Genomic DNA, 15,861 nt, shown 5'->3' with positions numbered 1-15,861 from the left:
ATTCCTGGTGTAGACAACAAACCGAATGGTCATGGTCGTTCAGCTGTTAGGGGTTTATAGAACATAGAACAGTACAGCACAGAACAGGCCCTTCGGCCCTCGATGTTGTGCCGAGCCATGATCACCCTACTCAAACCCACGTATCCACCCGATACCCGTAACCCAACAACCCCCCCCCTTAACCTTACTTTTTAGGACACTATGGGCAATTTAGCATGGTCAATACACCTAACCCGCACATCTTTGGACTGTGGGAGGAAACCGGAGCACCCGGAGTAAACCCACGCACACACGGGGAGGACGTGCAGACTCCGCACAGACAGTGACCCAGCCGGGAATCGAAACTGGGACCCTGGAGCTGTGAAGCATTTATGCTAACCACCATGCTACCATGTAAATAAAAGGCATTCTGGTGACGGGACTTCTGCCTTTGTGGACTTATTACAGACTGTGTAGTGGAATGGGCGGCTTGCATGCAGGGATCGCCAGGCAGATGGTGGAAAGAACTACTGTAGGCAGGTGTCAGATGTTGTCAAACAATGTGGAGCACCAGAGCTCATTGCAGAGTGGGGGGTTATCATCATCCTCCACCTTAGACCAGCTGTTACTGCCATCCCAAGGGCCCGCACCCCTGTAGTGCAGCAGGTATGTATCAAGGAGGGGTGTGCAGGTGGTGGTTGGGGGGGGGGGGGGGGGGGGGGGGGAGAGAGGGTGGGATGCGGTGTATGTGGCCCTAGCCAGTCCATACCCCAATTGGTGAAACTGGAGATGATTAGAGTGCCCTGTGCACATTGGCCCTGGTGCACTAGTTCTGTGGCCTCCCATACTTGCTTCGGCTACATGTCCTCCCCATCCTTGCCCTCCTCTGTAGGCTCTTCATTGGATGAGGATTGGGGTTCATCCTCCTGCTCCAGCATGTCATCCTCGATGTTGTGAAGGATGCAGCAGACTACCACAATGCAGGTGACCTTCCCAGTGCTATTCTGGATGGTGGAGGATGGAGCCTGGGGTGTGAGGGTTGGGGGCTAGGGAGTGGGTGGTGGAGGGTGGGTGTGTGTTTAGTGTGGGGGGGGGGCACGGGCACCCATATGGCTGGTGACGCTCTGCAGAACCAGGGGCCAAGGTGGGTGGTCAGTGAGATATGCAGCAAAATGGCTGCCTTGCAGGCCATGGCAATGGTGGCCTGTGCCTGGGCACTGCTGCAGTTAGGCATGGTTGGTTGGGAGGGGGGGGGGTGTCACCCGAGCCACACAGCCTGTTTCCCCTGTCACCATGCCCCCTGGCCCTGGCAGGGCCCCCCAACCCAAGCCAGCCCAGCCAGTATCCAGACCGGCAGCCTATGATCGTGCTTCTCCATGTCCTACCTGCTTTCTGTCCCTCATCAACCACGGCACCAGTTCGTCAGTTTTAAAAACCCACAAATGCACCTCGACATCGGGAATTTGCCCCGGTGGAGGTGGAGAATCGTGGAGGTTCTGGAGAATACTGGGTCAGGCCTGCTAATTATATGCAAATGGTATGCACTGTATGTGCGTTCGGAACGCATTGACGCTGCATTCGAGGTGACAGAGAATTGTGATTTTAAGAAATAAATAAATTTAGAGAACCCAATTCATTTGTTCCAATTAGTGTGGCCAATCCACCTACCCTGCTCATCTCTGGGTTGTTGGGGCGAAACCCACGCAAACACGGGGAGAGTCTGCAAACTCCACACGGACCGTGACCCAGAAACGGGATTGAACCTGGGACCTCGGTGTTTTGAGCAGAAGTACTAACCACTATGCCAACGTTCTGCCCTAGAATTGCGATTTTACGTGAACCCGGCACCGGCCGCGATTTTATCGTTGGAACCGATTCTCTGCCCGATCACATTTCCTGACTCCGGCGTCAGCCGAAGTAAAATCCCTCCCCCCCCCCCCCCAGATCTGCAGCATTTGCAGAATTTTGCTTTTATTTTAGTGTACTCCGGCCTGATTTTCACAACTGAGACTGACTAATTCAATGCAAACCTAGTCTGCCTGCCTGAATGGGACACCGTACAATGCATATTTTCAAATGAGACAAGTGAGGGGGAACCCAGAAGGGAATGCAAGTTCAAAATTTTCAAATCTCAGTAAGAATCTGTAATAGTGGCACCAGTAATGTAGGGATTCTATGTTAAAGTACAGAAAGCTGGTTTGGTCAAGTTTTACCGACACTCCACATTTTCAAGTTTTAATGATTTGTCCTTTTGGGAGAAGCTTTTCTTTGCATGGACGTTTACAACGCGGATGGTGGGCATTCAGCCCATTATGTCCACACCGGTGGAGAAAATCTGATTACGCTAAACCCATTTTCCAGCTCATGGCCCATAGGAATACCGAAATACTTAAATGTTCCAAAGGTCTCTGACTCAACCACCCTTTCAGGCAGTGAGTTAGATTCCAGAACCACTTATTTACCCTTTGGGAGGAGTAAGAATGTGACACTGGATGTAGATCGGAAGGTTACACACAAGCAACATCAGGACGTTTTCCTTTTGGGCTGGCCTGTCTAAAAAAAGGGGTGGGAATGTCCCATTCTCAGGCAGGAAGAGGAGTTGCAGAGGCCGGGGCTGGAATTAGACGTGGCAGCCGGATTGTCAACACGGCTTGGGTGATTACAGGAATTAATCACCAGCATTTCCCTTTGGAAGGAAAAGGAGGGCGCCTGGGTTTGGGAAGAGTTCAAGATTGCAACGAAAACGATGGGAAAATAATTTGAGGGCTTTGGGGGAGGAGAAATCCAGACCGGGGCAAGAAGAGCCACTTGCAAAATAAAGTGGAGCCAGTCAGTGGAGAGAACTGCTCCCAAAAGCTAACCGAGAGAAGCGAGGGTTGTTGTGGGGGCAGGAGCTGGAATAATCTGGGAAAGAACACCCCCCGCCCGCCCGCAGATTTAAGGCTGGTAGAGGAGCGAGCCCGGCTAGAGAGCACCATTGCACCCGGGGGCGATTGCACTGCGGCCCCGGCCTCCAGAACAGGGTCGCGCGCACGGCGTTGCCAAGGAGCCCGGAGGCCGGCGTTGCCATGGACCAGTCAGTTGTGCTGCAGGAGACGCTGGAGCCGGGAGCCAAGTGCCGGGCAGTATCCTTGAGGCTGGAAGTGATGATGCCGCCGGGCCGATGACTCCTTTCCCCCCCACCACCCCATCTCTCTCATTCCCCCCCCCCCATCTCTCTACATTCCCCCCCCCCCCATCTCTCTACAATCCCCCCCCCCCCCATCTCTCTACATTCCCCCCCCCCATCTCTCTACAATCCCCCCCCCCCATCTCTCTACAATCCCCCCCCCCCATCTCTCTCATTTCCCCCCCCCCCATCTCTCTCATTCCCCCCCCCCATCTCTCTCATTCCCCCCCCCCCATCTCTCTCATTCCCCCCCCCATCTCTCTCACCCCACCCCCCATCTCTCTCACCCCACCCCCCCATCTCTCTCACCCCCCCCCATCTCTCTCATTCCCCCCCCCATCTCTCTCATTCCCCCCCCCCATCTCTCTCATTCCCCCCCATCTCTCTCATTCCCCCCCCCATCTCTCTCATTCCCCCCCCATCTCTCTCATTCCCCCCCATCTCTCTCATTCCCCCCCATCTCTCTCATTCCCCCCCATCTCTCTCATTTCCCCCCCCATCTCTCTCATTTCCCCCCCCCATCTCTCTCATTCCCCCCCCCATCTCTCTCATTTCCCCCCCCATCTCTCTCATTCCCCCCCCCCATCTCTCTCATTCCCCCCCCCATCTCTCTCATTCCCCCCCCCATCTCTCTCATCCCCCCCCCCATCTCTCTCATTCCCCCCCCCCATCTCTCTCATTCCCCCCCATCTCTCTCATTCCCCCCCCATCTCTCTCATTCCCCCCCCATCTCTCTCATTCCCCCCCCCCATCTCTCTCATTCCCCCCCCCACTCTCTCATTCCCCCCCATCTCTCTCATTCCCCCCCCATCTCTCTCATTCCCCCCCATCTCTCTCATTCCCCCCCCATCTCTCTCATTCCCCCCCCCCATCTCTCTCATTCCCCCCCCCATCTCTCTCATTCCCCCCCCCCCCATCTCTCTCATTCCCCCCCCCATCTCTCTCATTCCCCCCCCCATCTCTCTACATTCCCCCCCCATCTCTCTACATTCCCCCCCCCCATCTCTCTACATTCCCCCCACCCCCATCTCTCTACATTCCCCCCCCATCTCTCTACATTCCCCCCCCCCATCTCTCTCCATTCCCCCCCCCCATCTCTCTCATTTCCCCCCCATCTCTCTCATTCCCCCCCATCTCTCTCATTCCCCCCCCATCTCTCTCATTCCCCCCCCATCTCTCTCATTCCCCCCCATCTCTCTCATTCCCCCCCCATCTCTCTCATTCCCCCCCCCCATCTCTCTCATTCCCCCCCCATCTCTCTCATTCCCCCCCCCCATCTCTCTCATTCCCCCCCCCCCATCTCTCTCATTCCCCCCCCATCTCTCTCATTCCCCCCCATCTCTCTCATTCCCCCCCCCATCTCTCTCATTCCCCCCCCATCTCTCTCATTCCCCCCCCCAATCTCTCTCATTCTCCCCCCCCAATCTGTCCCCCCCAATCTGTCCCCCCCCCAAATCTGTCCCCCCCCCCAAATCTGTCCCCCCCCCAATCTGTCCCCCCCCAATCTGTCCCACCCCCCCCCAATCTGTCCCACCCCCCCCCAATCTGTCCCACCCCCCCCCAATCTGTCCCACCCACCCCCCCAATCTGTCCCACCCCCCCCCCCCCAATCTGTCCCACCCCCCCCAATCTGTCCCACCCACCCCCCCCCAATCTGTCCCACCCACCCCCCCAATCTGTCCCACCCACCCCCCCCAATCTGTCCCACCCACCCCCCCCAATCTGTCGCCACCCACCCCCCCCCAATCTGTCGCCACCCACCCCCCCCCAATCTGTCCCACCCCCCCCAATCTGTCCCACCCCCCCCCCCAATCTGTCCCCCCCCCCCAATTTGTCCCACCCCCCCCAATCTGTCCCCCCCCCCCCAATCTGTCCCACCCCCCCCAATCTGTCCCACCCCCCCCCAATCTGTCCCACCCCCCCCAATCTGTCGTCCCCCCAATCTGTCGTCCCCCCAATCTGTCGTCCCCCCAATCTGTCGTCCCCCCAATCTGTCGTCCCCCCCAATCTGTCCCCCCCCCCAATCTGTCCCCCCCCCCAATCTGTCGTCCCCCCCAATCTGTCGTCCCCCCCAATCTGTCGTCCCCCCCAATCTGTCGTCCCCCCCAATCTGTCGTCCCCCCCAATCTGTCGTCCCCAGCCCAATCTGTCGTCCCCCCCAATCTGTCGTCCCCCCCAATCTGTCGTCCCCCCCAATCTGTCGTCCCCCCCAATCTGTCGTCCCCCCCAATCTGTCGTCCCCCCCAATCTGTCGTCCCCCCCAATCTGTCGTCCCCCCCAATCTGTCGTCCCCCCCAATCTGTCGTCCCCCCCAATCGGTCGTCCCCCCCAATCTGTCGTCCCCCCCAATCTGTCGTCCCCCCCAATCTGTCGTCCCCCCCAATCTGTCGTCCCCCCCAATCTGTCGTCCCCCCCAATCTGTCGTCCCCCCCAATCTGTCGTCCCCCCCAATCTGTCGTCCCCCCCAATCTGTCGTCCCCCCAATCTGTCGTCCCCCCCAATCTGTCGTCCCCCCCAATCTGTCGTCCCCCCCAATCTGTCGTCCCCCCCCCCCCAATCTGTCGTCCCCCCCAATCTGTCGTCCCCCCCAATCTGTCGTCCCCCCAATCTGTCGTCCCCCCCAATCTGTCGTCCCCCCCAATCTGTCGTCCCCCCCAATCTGTCGTCCCCCCCAATCTGTCGTCCCCCCCAATCTGTCGTCCCCCCCAATCTGTCGTCCCCCCCAATCTGTCGTCCCCCCCAATCTGTCGTCCCCCCCAATCTGTCGTCCCCCCCCAATCTGTCGTCCCCCCCCAATCTGTCGTCCCCCCCAATCTGTCGTCCCCCCCAATCTGTCGTCCCCCCCAATCTGTCGTCCCCCCCCCAATCTGTCGCCCCCCCAATCTGTCCCCCCCCAATCTGTCCCCCCCCAATCTGTCCCCCCCCAATCTGTCCCCCCCCAATCTGTCCCCCCCCAATCTGTCCCCCCCCCAATCTGTCCCCCCCCAATCTGTCCCCCCCCCCAATCTGTCCCCCCCCCAATCTGTCCCCCCCCAATCTTCCCCCCCCCAATCTGTCCCCCCCCAATCTGTCCCCCCCCCAATCTGTCCCCCCCCAATCTGTCCCCCCCCAATCTGTCCCCCCCCCAATCTGTCCCCCCCCCAATCTGCCCCCCCCCCAATCTGTCCCCCCCCCAATCTGTCCCCCCCCAATCTGCCCCCCCCCAATCTGTCCCCCCCCAATCTGTCCCCCTCCCCAATCTGTCCCCCCCCAATCTGTCCCCCCCCCCGTTCTCTCTCCCCCCCGTTCTCTCTCCCCCCCCGTTCTCTCTCTCCCCCCCCCGTTCTCTCTCCCCCCCCGTTCTCTCTCCCCCCCCGTTCTCTCTCCCCCCCCGTTCTCTCTCCCCCCCCGTTCTCTCTCCCCCCCCCGGTCTCTCTCCCCCCCCAATCTCTCTTCCCCCCCCCAATCTCTCTTCCCCCCCAATCTCTCTTCCCCCCAATCTCTCTTCCCCCAATCTCTCTTCCCCCCAATCTCTCTTCCCCCCCAATCTCTCTTCCACCCCCAATCTCTCTTCCCCCCCCAATCTCTCTTCCCCCCCCAATCTCTCTTCCCCCCATCTCTCTTTCCCCCTATCTCTTTCCCCCTATCTCTCTTTCCCCCTATCTCTCTTTCCCCCCATCGCTCTTCCCCCCCATCGCTCTTTCCCCCCCATCGCTCTTTCCCCCCCATCGCTCTTTCCCCCCCATCGCTCTTTCCCCCCCCTCGCTCTTTCCCCCCCATCGCTCTTTCCCCCCCATCGCTCTTTCCCCCCCATCGCTCTTTCCCCCCCCCATCGCTCTTTCCCCCTATCTCTCTTCCCCCTATCTCTCTTTCCCCCTATCTCTCTTTCCCCCTATCTCTCTTTCCCCCTATCTCTCTTTCCCCCTATCTCTCTTTCCCCTATCTCTCTCCCCCCCATCTCTCTCCCCCCCATCTCTCTCCCCCCATCGCTCTCCCCCCCCCATCTCTCTCCCCCCCATCTCTCTCCCCCCCATCTCTCTCCCCCCCCCATCTCTCTCCCCCCCCATCTCTCTCCCCCCCCTCTCTCTCCCCCCCCCATCTCTCTCCCCCCCCATCTCTCTCCCCCCCCATCTCTCTCTCCCCCCATCTCTCTCCCCCCCATCTCTCTCTCCCCCCATCTCTCTCTCCCCCCCATCTCTCTCTCCCCCATCTCTCTCCCCCCATCTCTCTTCCCCCCCATCTCTCTTCCCCCCCATCTCTCTTCCCCCCATCTCTCCTACCCCCATCTCTCCTACCCCCATCTCTCCTACCCCCATCTCTCCTACCCCCATCTCTCCTACCCCCATCTCTCCTACCCCCATCTCTCCTACCCCCATCTCTCCTACCCCCATCTCTCCTACCGCCCATCTCTCCTACCGCCCATCTCTCCTACCGCCCATCTCTCCTTCCCCCCATCTCTCTTCCCCCCATCTCTCTTCCCCCCATCTCTCTTCCCCCCCATCTCTCTTCCCCCCCATCTCTCTTCCCCCCATCTCTCTTCCCCCCATCTCTCTTCCCCCATCTCTCTTCCCCCCATCTCTCTTCCCTCCATCTCTCTTCCCTCCATCTCTCTTCCCTCCATCTCTCTTCCCCCCCATCTCTCTTCCCCCCATCTCTCTTCCCCCATCTCTCTTCCCCATCTCTCTTCCCCCATCTCTCTTCCCCCATCTCTCTTCCCCCATCTCTCTTCCCCCATCTCTCTCCCCCCATCTCTCTTCCCCCACCACCTCTCTTTCCCACCACCTCTCTTTCCCACCACCTCTCTTTCCCCCCATCTCTCTTTCCCCCCATCTCTCTTCCCCCCACCCCTATCTCTCTCCCCACCCCTATCTCTCTCCCCCCCACCCCTATCTCTCTTCCCCCCCACCCCTATCTCTCTTCCCCCCCCACCCCTATCTTTCTTCCCCCCCCCACCCCTATCTCTCTTCCCCCCCACCCCCATCTCTCTCCCCCTCACCCCATCTCTCTCCCCCCCCACCCCCATCTCTCTCCCCCCCCCACCCCCCATCTCTCTCCCCCCCACCCCCCATCTCTCTCTCTCCCCCCACCCCCCCATCTCTCTCTCCCCCCACCCCCCCATCTCTCTCTCTCCCCCCACCCCCATATCCCATCTCTCTCTACACCCATCGCCGCCCCCTTTCACCTGCTGTACTCCCCCCCCCCCACCCTTCGCCAGCTCCCCCCCCTCCCACCGTTTCCTTGGTTCCCCCTTCTTGCCCCCACTCCCCACTTTTCCTTGGCTTTCCTGCCACCCATTTCCTTGTCTCCACCTTCTTCATTTTCCTCTGCTTCGCTTTTCCTCAGCTCTCCCCCCTGCCGTGTTCCTCAGCTCTTCTCTACCCCCCCCCTTTTCTTCCGCTCCCCCTCCTTTCCTTGGTTCATCCCTCCTTTTTCTCGGTTCCCCCCTCCTTTTCCTCCGATCCCCCTCTTCCTCGACTCCCCCGTCCTTTTCCTCGACTCCCATCTCCTTTTCGGCTTCACCTCCACCCTCTTTTCCTCAGCTCTTTCCCCCTCCCACTCTTGTTTTCTTGGCTTGCCCCCCCCCCCCCCCCGGCCTTTCCATCGGCCCTCCCCACCCCCCACCATTTCATAAGCTCTTTTGCCCCCCTGCCTCTCTCTTCCGTGGCTCAGCACTTGACTGTCCATAATTCTCTTGGGTAGAATATTTCAAAGACTCACAGCCCTTTGATTGAAGAAATATCCTCTTGCCTCAGTCCTAATTGGTTGACCATTCTGAGAATGTCACCAGGTTTCTGGATTTGCTACCCAGTGGTGACATTTTCTCAGCATTTACCTTGTTACGCCCTTTCAGAATTTTATATGTAGCGATTATATCACCTAATCTTCTAAATTGCAATTTATGTGCATCTTGTCTACTCAGTCTCTCCTAATAGGATAATCCCTTCATCCCAAGAACTAGCCTAGTGAACCTTTGTTGCACTCTCTCAAGGACAAGTATGTTCTTCTTCAGGTGAGAAAATTAAACTGAACACATTACTCCAGGTGTAGCCTTGCCAATGCCCGGTATACTTGTCAGTCTTCATTATTTTTATTGTGGAGTTTTAGACCCAAACGATGAAGCCCTCATCCCATTCCCGGCAGATCCAGATTTGCCGGTAGGGGAAAGGGGAGTGGATCGTGATTCATGCTGTTGGGAAAACCAAATCAGTCGTGTTATTTGCACTCAGTGCTGACTCCATCTCTCAGCTATTTCACCAACCCATTTCCACCAACCCCGGACAAAAATTACACTATTTAGGTAGATTTACAGAGGTTTTCCTTGAGCCTGACAAGTCGGGAGCTACGCACCTCGGTAGCTAAAATCCGTTAGGGGCAGCAGGGTAGCATGGTGGTTAGCATAAATGCTTCACAGCTCCAGGGTCCCAGGTTCGATTCCCGGCTGGGTCACTGTCTGTGTGGAGTCTGCACGTCCTCCCCCTGTGTGCGTGGGTTTCCTCCGGGTGCTCCGGTTTCCTCCCACAGTCCAAAGATGTGCGGGTTAGGTGGATTGGCCATGCTAAATTGCACGTAGTGTCCTAATAAAAAGTAAGGTTAAGGGGGGGTTGTTGGGTTACGGGTATAGGGTGGATACGTGGGTTTGAGTAGGGTGATCATGGCTCGGCACAACATTGTGGGCCGAAGGGCCTGTTCTGTGCTGTACTGTTCTATGTTCTATGTTCTATGTCCTTATTCCTCAACATATATCCGTTCTGCTTAGCGGGTTCTCATTTGAGATATTTGGGGGTTCACGTGGTTGGGATTCGGCCCAGCTCTAAGTTTTACTACACAATATTTGTGGGAAGGGTCAAGACCGACTTGCAGGGGTGGGATGGTCTCCCTCTGTCCTTGGCGGGCAGAATTCAGTTGATCAAGATGAAAATTTGATCAAGATTTGTGTTCCTGTTCTGGTGTTCGCCGGTGTTTCTACCAAAGTCCTTTTTTGGGGAGTCGAGAAATTGATTTTGTCCTTTATTTGGGTAGACAAAGTAGTAAGGATTCGAAAGACAGTCCTTCAGAGGGATTGACAGGCAGGGGGCTTGGCATTGGAAAGCTTGATATACTATTCCTGGATGGCAAATGCAGAGAAGGTGTTGGGTGGTGTGGGATTCGGAGGCAAATGGGTATGGATGGAGTCAAAATCATGTAGGGGGTTGGGGTTGAGGGCGCCGGTGAGGGCCTCGCTCCCGTTCTCACCGGTGAAATATTCGGCAAACCTGGTGGTTGTCTCCACCCTGAAGATATGGAGACAATTCCGGCAACATTTTAAATGGGGTGGTTTGGAAGTCAATTCCGATTTGGGCGAATCATATATTTGAGCCTGTGAGGTTGGAAGTCACGTTTAGGGAGAGGGAAGGGAAGGGAAGGGGTTGGAAGGAATGGGGGATCACATTTTTAAAATGTTACAATCAGTCCTCTCATCTAAGTCACAAATATAGTTGTAAAGAACTGAGGTCCAAGCCCCTCCGTTTCTGACCAAAAACGGATTAAATTGTGCTCTTTCGTATTACAACACTGTCTCCTCAGATAGCCTTTTATTTGGATGCATGATATTCATCTTGAACTAAGGAACAGCACGTCAGGTGATGGTTTTGCTTCCCAGCCCTGCGGTGGCTGAATGGCAGCCAATGTAGGACTGCAGCCACTTGCTTTTGAATTGTTATTTAATTCTGACTTTGGGTAAGCTTAGCCCGCCTGTATAGATAAATGTGATTTTGACATTGCTAAACTGTATAGATATATCCTATCTCACCCACTTTCCCCCCCCACCCGCTACCGACATCAGGAAAAGTTGCAGCCAGAATGGGGAGAGTCAGGATATGACCTTGTTTTACCTGCAGCTTAAGGTGCAAGATTTATAGGATTTTATCAAATTTGCAAGTGTATCTCTCCTTGTACTCGCAGTAGTTCTGTTTCTTCCTTGCCATAGAGCGAGTGCATTGAAAGTTCACCGGCCTGAATCCTGGGCCGGCAGGATTGTCCCATGGGGAGACACTAAGGAGACTGAGCCTGCACTCTCCAGAGCTTAGAAGAATGAGAGGCTGGTCTCACTGAAACATAAAAAATTCTTCCAGGGCTCGGCTGGGTAGATGGAGGAAGGCTGTTTGCCCTGACTGGGCAGCCTAGAACGTGAGGGTGCAGTCTTATAATAAGGGGCCAGCCATTTAAGATAGTTAATCTTTGGAATTCTCTGCCCCAGATGGCTGTGGAGGCTCAGTCATTCAATATGTTCAGGGCCAAAATTGATAGATTTCTAGATGGTAAAGGCATTAAGGGATATGGGGATAGTGCGGGAAGATGGTGTTGAGGTATGCAGTGATCTGTACATCTGTACATAAATCTGTACATACACCAGGGACTACAGACAGATATAACAGCCACAGCGTCACTAGAGGGCAGCATCAGAGACGGGTATAAAGGGTCCAGCCCAAGGGAGGATCCGCCTCTTTCAGAAGCACAGGGTTAGTGAGCAGCAGCAGACAGAGACAGCTCAGCATAGGCAGTTTACCTTAGCTTCACTGGTCATACCTCTTGATTGTATTATATCTAGTTAAGCTCTGGAAACAGAACAAACCCATTGAATAAAGTATTTGTGTTAACTGGAAGTCTACAATCATTATTCAGACTTCGAGAATAACATAAGGTAGAAGATCAACCATGATATAACTGAATGGCGGAGCAGGCCCAAGGGCCAAATGGTCTATCCCTGTTCTTATTTCCTATATTCCTTAACATTTTTTGTATGCGGTACAAGGCACTATACAGGATGGAGAATCGAATGAAAGCCGTATTATAGGGCTTGTGGAATGCAACAGTGAATATGCGTGAGTTCCTTATTTTTCTAATCTTTAAAGTGTTTTTGTGATTCTTGGTTTTAAATTCCACCTATATAGAGAACCTACCTGTTATTGAATCCACAGTGTACTCCTTTGTAGTTAACAGTAAGTGGCAAATGATAGGTGACCTAGCATCACATCAAGTCAATTTTAAGATTGCAAATAATATTCGAGGTCTGGTGATTTCCTGGTCTAATTCTCTGTGATTTTTCTGACTTGGGAAAGGGTCTGTCTTTAATATCCTACACTTAGGACCATAAGATGACTGCTGCGTCGAAGGAGGCTATTTGGCCCATCATATCCTTGCGGGCTCTCTCTGATGGCAACTCAGCTCATCCCACTACCTTGCCTTTTCCTGGTAGCCCTGCACATCTTATCTCTTCAGATAATTATCCAATTACCGTTTGAAAGCCATGGGTGAATCTGCCTCCGCCCCCTCTTGGGCAGTGCAAACCAGTTCTTAAACACTGCATAAAAAAGTTTTCTCTCATGTTATCAATCACTTTAAATTGGTGTCCTCTGACTCTCGGTCCTTCCATCAATAGGAACCGTCTGTCCCTGTCCAGACCCTTGATGATTTTGAGCACCTCTATTAAATATCCCCTTAATCTCTGAGGAGATCAACCTCAGCTGAGCCAGTCTACCCACCTAACTGCAGTGTCACATATTGTAAGGTAGCTGCCGATTGCTGGGATCTCACTGATTCCATTAACTGGGCAGTGTGGGGCAGTCTGTAAACCAAATGAATTATGCTGTGCCCTTCAAATCAAGACTTTTAGCTTCAATAATTTTCTTTAGCCTTAAAGACCAAAATCTGGATTTTATGGTCAGCAGTAAACCAATGGCGCTGACCTCAAAGAAAGCTGTGCCGAGAGATCTTGTCATCTCTAGTCAGAAGTTTACAATCAATTGCACATCGAGAGAATTATTTCCATTGTCAAACTGTAATAATATCAAAACTTGTCCAAGCAACATTAACAGCCAAGCAGGAAATGTAAATCTAATTCTGACTAATAAACAAGCCACTTAAAAAAGATTTACACAGCAAAATCAAAATTGGAACATAAATGTGAGGTGGAGATGGAAATTGAAATAGAATGAAAACTCTTACTTTTTAAAATATTTAAAAATATAGTAATGAGTATTAGTGTAGACATTTAACAATAGTCCACATATTTTTCAGGGCTAGATCAGTTATTGAGCAGCAGTTGTTACTCAGATTTCAGTTTAAAAACCTTTTTAGTGCAACACATTTTACTGAGATTTTTGTAGCAACATTAGAAGGGGCGAAAGGGGCTATTGTCTCCTGGTTTCAGTGAATGCTGGCTGGGTTAGGTTAGGGTGCCACAGTGCGGCCTGTGTCGGAGCTGTGAATGAGAGACTGCAACTTTGGGATTTCCACGTTCATCCTTTGCTGTGCTAAATCCTGTGGCTAAGGTGAGGTTCAGGGTGGGGTGGTGATGCAAATACTGACGATTTGACATCAAAACTCCCGCAGGTTTTGTGGCCATAACATTTTACTGAGTGAGTTTCTTGTTCCAACAGTTGCAAATCATGCAAATATCATCTGTAAAGTTATTTCATGCTGACACTTGGAATGAGAACTCAAATTCAGCCAAGCCCTGTGTTAGGAAGCTACCTACGAGAATGCAGCATGAAGTTGGTTGCAAAGGTTATCACTGCGAGTTCCATTCATGTAGGAGCAGCTTTACAAAATCCAAAGTATTGGTGAAAAGATCAAAAAGGAAGCTTTTAGTAAAGAAACCAATTTTAAATAGGTTTGGAAAATACACTGACTTCTAATAAGGGAAGTTCTTTTGATGAATTGAATATATGTCTGATGATTTCTGTGGTACCAAAAGGATTTTTTCAACCTTTTGCGATGGGATTACAAGACTTTTCGGTGATACTGTTTCGTTCACAACCTTTTCCCACCACCAAACTTCGCATTTTGTTGCTGGGTGCTGTGACTGATTTTCGATTGAGTGAACTAAACTTAATTTTATGAAGCATTGTCCTGTTTGTTATTCTCGAGACAATGTTACTGGATGTGTACTCCAGAACTTATCCAAGGAATGCAAGCTCAAATTGCATTGCAGATATTTGAGAATTTGAATTGAATTCCTAAAAAAAAAACTAGATTTAATAAAAGTGACCAAAAAGCTTTCAAATTGTCGTAAACACAATATAACGTCCTTGCTTGGTCTGGCTTATGAATGATCCAGTCCTTCACCACCATTTTTGACTCTCAGCTGCCCTCTGAAATGGCCAGCGAGCCACACAGTTGTATCAAACCGCTGAAAGCCTTTCAAGACAAATCAGCTCAGCAACTCATGCCAGGCACTAAATTCCGACCTTGTTAGTGATACTCGCATCCTGGCAATGAATTTTTTAAAGTTATGTCACTTTGCTATTTCAGTTTTGTCCAAACAAATTGTTTCAGTCTATAAACCTGAGTTTTTCCTCTTAGGATTTTTATGTACACTCATAGAAGAATGGCGATCATCGCAGAGGATGTTTCATTGGAAGAAATAGTGCCCATGTCAAAAGATTTTGTGATTGAGGAAGGTACTGACTTGCTGCTCTTGTAATTCTAGATAGATGATGCATGAGAAGTGGCCTAACATTTTGGTCATGGGAGGATACATGGTTTTGTCCTTCTGGAAGCTTTCCCCAAATGGTCAAGGCAATACTGTGAATTCATCTCTTCGGGAATTATACCGGACCACCCACTGTTGGTGATGTGGTTACATTGCACCCAGTAAAAATATTGGGCTGGATTCTCCACACCCCAATTGCAAAATTGCGTCTGGCGCCGGGGCGGAGAATCCACTTTCGTGCGTGGAATCGGGACTGCACCGGTTCCTTGATTCTCGAGCCCCCGAAAAGCAGCGAACCGGGAAGTACGCCATGCCACATATCCCTTACCTGTGGCCATTGCTGGAAGCCCACCCCGCCATTCTCCGCCCTCGTCCGGCCGCAGTCCTGATGGCATGGACCATTCATGGTCCTACCATTTGGTATACTCGCGTGGTGGCTGCGGACTGAGTCCGCAGCCACCATGGTCGGGGGCGGGCTGATCAGAACGCAGTGGGGACCGGGTTAATTTTGGGATGGCGGTCCGGGTCAGGCGTGCGTCTGATTGGGTGCACTATTTACAAGCTCCAGCTCCACGGTCTGAGTCCGCCATGGAGCACAGCCCGGCTGCTGGAGGCCACCACCGTGTGCATGCGTGGCCTCTGACCCGGAAGTGCAGGAGCTAAAGCTGCAAGCTTCACGATGGGTCCCTGCTAGCCCCCTGCAGGGCTGCGAATATGTGGCCTTTTGATAGCAGTTTTTCTGGCGTGACAGGTTACAGTTTTTACGACGCCTGGGGACATAGCCCCTAAAATGGAGAATCCATTGAAATAGCTTGAAGCATTAGTATGAGTATTACAAAAAATACTAATAATCAAAACAGTGCAAGAAAAATTCGCGAGGTCTGTCAGCATCAGTGGAGAGAGAAACAGAGTAAACGGGTGGTATTCTCTTTTTCCCCCAGCTGTGTTTCTTGGCGGCGTATTGCTGGCTGACGGCGGGATTCTATACTCCCGCCACTTGTCAATGGGATTTCCCATTGAAGCCACCCCATGCCGTTGGGAAACCCGCAGGAGGGGTGCACTTTCGGGGGGGGAGAAGGCAGGAGAATGGGGATGAGAAAAATATCAGCTATAATTGAATGGTGGAGCAGACTGGTTGGGCCGAGTGGCCTCATTCTGCTCCTATGTCTTATGGGGGGGGGCAGGGGTGGATGATGGAGGATGGAGGAGGAGGAGGAGAAGAGAGAATCCCAATAGCCGGAGGGTTCCAACTAACTTTTCA

General features: G+C 53.1%; 1 protein-coding gene across 3 annotated transcripts in view; it reads left to right on the top strand.

Annotated features, from left to right (window-relative positions):
* Window positions 1-2,605: 2,605 nt before the first annotated feature.
* inpp5b (inositol polyphosphate-5-phosphatase B) overlaps window positions 2,606-15,861 on the top strand; it is a 246,141-nt gene continuing 232,885 nt past the window's right edge. For 2 of the 3 annotated variants that reach the window (XM_038801334.1, XM_038801323.1), the window contains exons 1-3: window positions 2,607-3,104; window positions 11,909-11,988; window positions 14,471-14,568. In XM_038801334.1, coding sequence (XP_038657262.1) covers window positions 3,048-3,104; window positions 11,909-11,988; window positions 14,471-14,568 — 235 coding nt within the window. In that variant the 5' untranslated portion in view covers window positions 2,607-3,047. Of the gene's footprint in view, window positions 3,105-11,908; window positions 11,989-14,470; window positions 14,569-15,861 lie in introns of all 3 variants that reach the window. The other variant, XM_038801314.1, reaches the window with a different exon arrangement.

Source organism: Scyliorhinus canicula, chromosome 1 (genome assembly GCF_902713615.1).
Source record: "Scyliorhinus canicula chromosome 1, sScyCan1.1, whole genome shotgun sequence".
NCBI lineage: Eukaryota > Metazoa > Chordata > Chondrichthyes > Carcharhiniformes > Scyliorhinidae > Scyliorhinus > Scyliorhinus canicula.
This window is presented reverse-complemented; position numbering and strand designations above follow the sequence as displayed.